Consider the following 7,866-nt stretch of genomic DNA (forward strand, 5'->3'; position numbering starts at 1 on the left):
ACAGGCCCAGGTGGTTCACCAGTTTATTAAGTTGTATTAAAACAGTACTTTGATCCCAAATTTGGGGTGGTGGAGGAGGGCAGCTCACCTCCGTCCCAATTTCCCAGGCCTGATCCTCCGGCGGGTCTTAGAGTTCCTTTGCCCAGGCCTGGGGCCCTCCTGGGATGCCCGTCTAGCTCCAGGCCCTGGCAACCCGCCCAGGCCTGGAATTTGGGAAGATGGCCACCCAGGGGTGGTTCATGGGTCACAAGGAGCCAGCCACCAACCGGGGGTAATATTTGAGGAAGAGCTTCTTGGCCAGGTCCACAGTGTCCCCCTGGGGCTGGCTGGGATACCTCTGTGTGCTGAAGACGAAAGCCTGCTCCAGCTGGAAGGCATTCTTGTCGAACTGGTGCTGCTGGAAGGGAAGGCCCTGGGCCAGGCTCTCCACCAGCATCTCCATGAAGAGCCCCCAGCGGGGGGCGTAGTAGTCAGCCACCAGCCCGGCCAGCTGCTTGTTGGCATAGTCCAGGATGTTGCCCTCGGGCCCCCACAGGGTCAGCTGGTAGCGGCCGTTCTGCTCGTAGAAACGGGCCTCGGCCTCGCTGACGGCGGCCGCCCGGGCCTGCTCCAGCCAGCTGCCCAGCAGGAAGCGGCGGTCACTAGCCAGCACTTTGTCCAGCGCGGGCAGAAGCTCGTAGACCAGGCGGCCCGCCACCCTCAGCAGGGGGACCAGCTCCTTGTTCAGGTAGGCGGCCCTGGCCTCCTCATAGTACAGGCTGACCAGCTCCTGGGCCGCCTGGCGGGTGACGTCCAGCAGGTCGTAGCGGAAGCTGGAGCTGGCGGCCAGGGTGGGGGTGGCTGTCAGCAGCAGCCGCCAGGCCTCAAACACATCGGACCGGTTGTACCAGACGGCGGTCGCCATCTGGAGGGACGGCCTCCGGACCAGAGGGCTGCGATTGTGCCCGCTGCAGGCCTCCCCAGAGCAGTTGTAGACGCTCCTGAGAAGCAGCCGCCACGCGGCCTCTGTGTCCTTGTGGGCGACTCCGTACCGCCGGGCCGCAAAGCTGGTCACCCAGGCCTCCAAATCGGCCACTGGGTCCTTCCGCCAGCCCAGCTCCGCCATGAGGGCGTAGACCATTTCGTTCTGGCCGATGCCCTCAGGGGCCATGCCTGTGCCTGCCATAGTGGAATTGGGGAAGAGGCGGGCAGCCACAGGACCCCGGTTCACGGCCTCCAGGGCCCCGAACAGACCGTGGTTGCCCCCAAAGTTATGCAGCATGCACCAGATAAAGGGCTGGCCGTGGAAGGAGGCCGTTCGGGTGTACACAGGCTGGCTCTCAGCAAACAGGTCCAGAACCAAGAGGCGGCCATGGGGCACTGCCCCCAGCACGGCTCTCACCTGGGCCGGCCCCCAGAATTCGGGCTGGTGCTGGAAGAGCCAGCCTTGGAGCAGCCACACAGCCTCAGGGTCCACTGTGGTTGGGGCAGGGGGAGGGAGACAGAGAAGAGGACTGATGAGAGGAGAGAGGGCAGGGGAACGTTCACCCCATTCTACGGATGAGGAAACGGAGGTCCAGAGAAGTTAAATGACTCTGTCACGGAACACTCCTTCCTCTGTAACCCCCAACCCACAGGGCACTGCATCACACACACCCTTGCCATCCCCTCCTCCTCCCGGCTGGGAGCTCTAGGCCAGTGTTGTCAAGCTTTACGAAGCATCGAAATTACCCAGAAGGCTGGTTAAAACAGATTCCCGGGCCCAAGCCCAAGTCATTCCGATTTAGGACAATGTGCAGACCTGACAGGCTCTGAGACGAGGCTGAGGCCACGGGTCCTGGATCACACTCGGACCAGTGCTCTCGAGGCAGCCTGAACCAATGGGCTCCCTTCCTGGCTGACACAGAGGCCTCCCCACCCGGCCACTACTGACCTGACCCCTCTCTACCCCTCCCCTGCAAGCGGCAGGAAGGAGCTCTGAGTTCCTTGAGCACCAGGAAGGGCACCCACCGGCTTTGAACACAACCCCTAACCTCTGGCCCGCATTACCTGCCTCAGCTCGGAGCAGAGCCCACCTGAAAGGCTTGCAATGGCCAGCACTTAATGGCACTTACTCTGAGCCAGGCATCGTTCTGCTTACGAGGTAGCCCCATTTTACAGACGAAGCAACTGAGGCACTGGGAAGAAGATAATTTGTTGCAAGTCACACAGGCCAGGGTTTGAGCAGGCTGCCTGGCTCCAGAGCTCGCCTCCCAACCGCAGTGTGGTTAACTGAGATGGGGTGTGTGTGCAAGTGCTTGGTAAACGGTCAAGTGCTCTTTTCCCACCCCACTGACCTCTGCTGCGCCCCTGTCCCTGGGGAGGGGGGGCTCCCCTTCCCAGCTCCCCCTGGCACCGAACCTGTGATCATGGCCTGGTAGACAGAGGCCGTGGCTGTGGCAAGGTAGGAAGGCTCCGAGGAGGGGGGCTGCATCTCGTTGAAAGTGTCGGCCCCGTAGATGTGATCCGTGCCAAACTCTTTGGTCAGCTCCCGCAGGAAGAGGCTCCCAATGATAGGGAATAGAGGGTCTTCCGGAGCCAGGAGGAAGGAGCAGGAGTAGGAGCAGTTGAAATGTCCCCAGCTGCCCAGCTGGGTGATGTTGACCTGAGGGAACACCCTAGTGGGGGAGGGCGCAGGGTGGAGGGGGCGTCCAAACATTGCCTGGAGGCTGACACAGTATTCATCACCAGCCTCTCTGGCTTGTCTGGAGGTCCTGGAACTCATCCCAGTCTCCCGTGCCTCCGTGCCTTTGCACAGACTGTGCCCTTGGCTGGAGTCCTTTCCTCCTCCCTCCCTGCTTATGTACCTCACCTCATCTGTAGAGCTTCTGCTCTCTCTCCCCCTCCCACCGGCTGAAACAAGCAACACTCATTTTTCAAGATTTGGCCCAGTGCTGCCTCTGCTCTGAGCCCTGGCTGCCCCTCTTCCCCAGGCAGAAGGGGCCTAGACAGAGAAGGGGACCCACATATATTCCCGCCCACATCAGTGTAGTGTGCGCCCCTGCCAACCTCTCACCCAGCAGGGGCGGAACTCAGTGCACCTTTGTCGCTGCAGCCGCAGCGCCCAGCACAGAGCCTGGGAGGACAAGCGTCTGCTGAATGTATGAACGAGGCTCTTGCTACCCAGCCGAGAGGTGAAGGAGTGGCCAGCCAGGCCAGCAGCATGCACTAAGCCTTGTGACGGTGGTGGGAAGCAGGTGCTCATGGGCACGAAGGAGGTGCCAACAAGGCCGGGCGCCCCAGCAAGGCTCCCTGAAGGAGGGGAGGTGTCCGCTGGGCCGTGAAGAATTTTCCCAGCCATAGGAGAGGAAGGGTCAGTGGCACAGAGGAGCAGAAAGGACAGAGGACCAGCACACCTCTACGAACCACTAAATAAGAGGCACCATTTGCTAAGACTGTGCCGAGCCATATGTACAAGTGAGGAAACTGAGGCACAGAGCAGTCATGTAACCTGAGTACAACAGCAGCGCCGGCATCAAGCCCAGGCCTACATGGAGAGCTTCAGTTCTTCTTTAAATCACATGTTGCAGGGAAAAATAAATCCCCTCTCTGAGCCAAGTAGGGGGGAAAGGGGGGAACGCTACCTGGTGAGAGCCTTGGGGACGTGCCCCGCGAAGGCAGGCAACACTGGAATCATGCCGAAGGAGCGCATCCGGTCCAGGATCCGATGCTGCGAGGAGGGGAGTGGAAGGTGGTGGGCGTCGCCCTGAGGTGGGACGCCCTCACTCCCCCGGGGCACACAGAGTGCCCAAGGCCTAGTTAAGAGCCCCGAGGCTGGCCAAATACCACGCTCCTTAGCCCTTGACCACGTAGCACTGTCCAATTCTGCCCCCTCTCCTTCCCCGTCCTTTTACCTGTAGGTAAAGCTGTTTGAGGTGCCAGGAGCGGGGCAGGGGGCCACCCCAGCTGTGCAGGTTGCCCATGCGCCCCCAGGCCAGGAAGGCAGGGCCAGTGAAGTACTCATCGATCTCTGACTGGGTCAGGCCCAAGGCCAGGTACACCTGAGGAGGAGGGCGGGCCCCACACGTAAATACATAGAAATACATTCATCTCTGTTCATGTATGCGTTCACTCTACACTCATTCATCTCTTCTCTGTGCTGAGCCCCAGAGTTACGAAGACAAACGTGGCCCTTGCCAGGAGCCCACAGTCCAGGAGAGACAGACCTGTGAACAGGTGAGTTGACTCATCGGTCAGCTTTGTTGCAAGGGTGAGGTGAGGCACAAGGGGCTCTCGCCAAACGGGGAAAGGGCCTTAGAAGGCTTCACGGGACAAGGCCGGCTAGAATGATGGGTGAAGCCAGCTCTGCAGGGAGACTAAAGAGTCCACTCCCACCTCCAGCAGCCAGAGCCCTCAGGGCCCAGGCATGGAAGCCCCCAGGGCAGGGGAAAAGCCTGGAACTGAGGGGAGCTCCTGCGTGTTGAGGGCAGCAGGTCTCCACCAGCTTTGCATCTGAGAAAGGACACTGGTGGAACTTAGGAGCCAGGAGTTCTGTTCAAAGGCTCTTGGGGGGGGGGTCATCCAAGGAGAGGGGGCAAGAGACTGCACTGGGGCCATGAATGAGGATAAAGAGGATGAGGCAGATCAAGAGCTGCTGAGGAGACAGGATCCATGGAAGCGGCAGCCTGACCAGCTGTGGCGGTGGGAGAGAGGGGAGCCTGACTCCTTAGCGTTTCTAGTGAGGTGCTGGCGTGCAGGCCCCAGCAAGTGCTCCTCTGTGTTTGCTGCGGGGAGGCAGGGACACGGGGGCGGTGGGGGGGGGGGCACGCACCCGCTGCCAGATGGCCTCCTGGCCGCTCCAGGCCAGTGCCAGGTTGATGCCATTCAGTGCCATCCAGTCTAGCTCCCGCTCCCAGCGGGCCCAGTCCCACCACACGAAGGAGTAGCTGTGCGTGCACACATTCTGGTAATAGCGGTACCTGCGGGTGGAGGCGTGAGCTGCAGCATGTCCCTGGGGGCAGAGGGGACGTCCCCAACCTCCGAGGGTCCCCTGCCCTGGAACAACCCCCCACTACAGATCTAGCCCAAAGGGGAGGAGTTGTGACCCCTCTACTGCTTCACTCCAGGACCCACCCCAGGTGGCCCGGGGACTCAGTACTGAGGCAGGAGGGAAGGGAGGCTCGGGAGACAAGGTGACCAAAGTAAAGCCATTCTGGTTTTGGGCTGACCCTTACCCTAAAAATCAGCAGGTCATAAAAAGAGTTACAAGATCCCACTCGTGGAAAACTACAAGACCCCACTCCCTCCAGTAGTAAAAGCCACAAAGGTTGGACATTCTGAAAATTGCTCCCCATGGGTAATTCCACAACCCGAATCACAACCCTAAAGCAATGGAAAAATTAAAGGTTAAACCCAAAGTTAGGGGCACCTGGGTGGTTCAGTCAGTTAAGCATCTGCCTTCGGCTCAGGTCATGATCTCAGGGTCCTAGGACTGAACCCCTCATTGGGCTCCCTGCTCAGCAGGGAGCCTGCTTCTCCCCCTCCCTCTGCCGCTCCCCCTGCTTGTGCTCTCTCAGTCACTCTCTCAAAGAAATAAAGTCTTTAAAACGCCCAAAGTTAAAAAGTAAGCCTCTCCCTATATGGATAGCTAATTTGAAAAACTTATAAAACCCTTCTCTAGAGGCAAAGGGGTGTCCTCTTCCTCATCTGGGAGGAGAGATGGCTACTTTGTGAAGTGGCACCTTTCTTACTTTCAGACTTAATAAACCTTTGTCCCTTCTCTAAATGCCTTGCTCTTAAATCTTTCCCCCAAAAGCCAAGAGCCGTCTTAGGAGGAGCCTGAGGCCCTCGAGTCCGGGGCCTCGGCCTGTCCGGATCAGTTCGGGAGCGTCCGAGGCGCCCCCAGCTGTAGCCAGGCAGCTATCTGGGAGAGCACACTGCATTTCCAGCCAACTCTGCTAGAGCCCCCTTCTGCACAGTGTTTAAGTGTTCTATGGCAACACTGGTCCCTGTCCTGGAAGGGGGGGGGTCCCTCTCCCCACAGTCTAATGTGGAGACAGGTGTGTGCACACACCACCTCCCTGCGGTGGGACAAGCGCCAGAACGGAGGCTGTGAGGGGGTGGGTGTCATTCCTCGGTGGGCATTTTCCAAGAGAAGGTGGAAGGAAAGGAATAGCATTTTCTGCACCACAAATTCTACGCCCGTCACGGTGCAAATCCTCACGACCAACACTGCGTGATAGATGTTATATTTCCATTTTTCAGATGAGCCCACTGAGGCTCTGAGAGGCTAAGTGACTTATTCAAGGACACACGGCTTTTAGAGGCAGGGCGACCCTAAAGCCCGCGCTCCGCTCAGTCTCCCTGCAGCAGCTGCCGCGGGGCGGGGAGGGGCCTCTGGCGCCCTGGGGCGGGAGGTGGGAGGCGGAGGCAGGTGCAGGCGGCCGCAGGGGGCGGGGGACCCGGCGGGCCCCGTACCTGTTGGGCGTGGCCTCGGTCAGCTCCTCCGGAACGGCGGGCAGCGGCTCCGGCAGGCGCAGCTGGGAGCCGGACCAGGCCACGTGGCAGCCGCAGAAGTCGCGCAGGTAGCGGTGCAGCCCCGCGGCGGCGGCGACGCCGCTGGAGCCGAGCACCCGCACCAACGCCCCGGCGCCGCCGCCGCTCAAGCGATAGGTGTCCAGGCCGGACTCGGCCGCCAGGGCGCGCTCCACCGACACCGAGAAGGCGGCCGCCGGCCCGGGCCCCAGCAGCCGGGCCAGCAGCGCCCGCACGGCCGCCGCCTCCCGGGCCTCGTCCCCGGCCGAGCGGCCCGCGGCGGCCAGAAGCAGGAAGCCCAGGACCGCCGCCACAGCTGCTGCCTCCATGGTCCTGCGGTCTCGGGCTGACCGGGGCCCGCGGGGCATCAATTGCGACTTGACTAGGGGGCGGGACGGCCCGCGTCCAATCAGCTGTGGGCCTCAGACCACGTGGCACAGAAGCTAGCGCACGAGCCCGCTCCCGAGAGACCGCGCTTCCGGGTCCCCGACTGGAGCCCGGAGCGTGTCTTCAGACCGCACGTGGTGCGGGAGCGCGTGACCCGTGTCTTCAAAAGCACCGGCTGTGACCCGGTGCCCTTCACAAGCGCCTTCAGGTACCGTTGTTCCTGGAGGGTGTTCACATGTGATTTACTGTTCTCCATCCAGGCAACTGTCCAACAGATACTTTTATTTGGAGTTTTATTTTGTACCAGGCACGGCCACCCTCCTCTAGGGAAAACCTGGAAACCAAATACTTACATAAATTGAAAGGAATCCGGACGCCTGGGTGGCTCAGCCGTTTAAGCAGCTGACTCTTGACTTTGGCTCAGGTCATGATCTCGGGGTTGTGAGATCCGTCCTCACATGGGGTTCAGCAGGGAGTCTGCTTGAGCTTCTCTCTCCTTCTCCCTCTGCCCCCCTCCCCGCTCACGTGCTCTGAATAAATTAATTTAGTCCTAAAAAAATTGAATCTGTTCAAAGTCCACTCCCGCCCCCCCCCAGCAAAGCTTACAGACAAAACTCACAGGTGTCTGCACTTGGCCGTAACTCTGTTTCTCTAGGTTATGGTGCCCTCCACTCTCAGCCAGTAGACCCCAACTACAAAACATACTCTTCTCTAGTCTGACCACAACCCATATCCCGGATGAGCCTGGGACAGAGCCCCTCAAAGATTCTAACATCTGCTCTACCTGGCCAAGAGTCGACCTCCCCCGCCCATACCCCCTCCCCAAGGACACAGCTGCAGCCCTCTCACATCCTTCAAAACGCCTTAAAAATACCCAGACTGACAGAAACTCAGGTGACTTCTCTTGGATGTCTGACTCCTCTCCTCCCTTGAAGAATAAACTCTGTCCTGCTTTTTCCTCTACTCTTTTTGCAATTCTTTGCCCAG

The 7,866-nt window shown here is 60.0% G+C and overlaps 1 protein-coding gene across 1 annotated transcript; it reads right to left on the minus strand.

Annotated features, from left to right (window-relative positions):
• Positions 1–6: 6 nt before the first annotated feature.
• Positions 7–6,836, minus strand: NAGLU (N-acetyl-alpha-glucosaminidase). Its single transcript, XM_040640590.1, has 6 exons — positions 6,436–6,836; positions 4,790–4,937; positions 3,873–4,019; positions 3,603–3,688; positions 2,380–2,636; positions 7–1,455 (listed from the first exon to the last, which is right to left on the minus strand). The coding sequence occupies exons 1-6, from the start codon at positions 6,819–6,821 to the stop codon at positions 245–247; spliced, it is 2,235 nt and encodes a 744-aa protein (XP_040496524.1). The 5' UTR covers positions 6,822–6,836; the 3' UTR covers positions 7–244.
• Between the last annotated feature and the right edge of the window lie 1,030 nt (positions 6,837–7,866).

Source organism: Ursus maritimus, unplaced genomic scaffold, assembly GCF_017311325.1.
Source record: "Ursus maritimus isolate PB19 unplaced genomic scaffold, ASM1731132v1 scaffold_24, whole genome shotgun sequence".
Taxonomy (NCBI): domain Eukaryota; kingdom Metazoa; phylum Chordata; class Mammalia; order Carnivora; family Ursidae; genus Ursus; species Ursus maritimus.

Excerpts from the sequence above, each read along its gene's own strand:
- NAGLU (XM_040640590.1), bottom strand. The coding sequence starts at position 6,821 with ATGGAGGCAGCAGCTGTGGCGGCGGTCCTGGGCTTCCTGCTTCTGGCC. Across the intron at positions 4,020-4,789 it reads AGGAGGCCATCTGGCAGCGG|GTGTACCTGGCCTTGGGCCT; the intron begins GTGCGTGCCCCC and ends CCTCCTCCTCAG. Across the intron at positions 1,456-2,379 it reads CTACCAGGCCATGATCACAG|TGGACCCTGAGGCTGTGTGG; the intron begins GTTCGGTGCCAG and ends CCCCAACCACAG.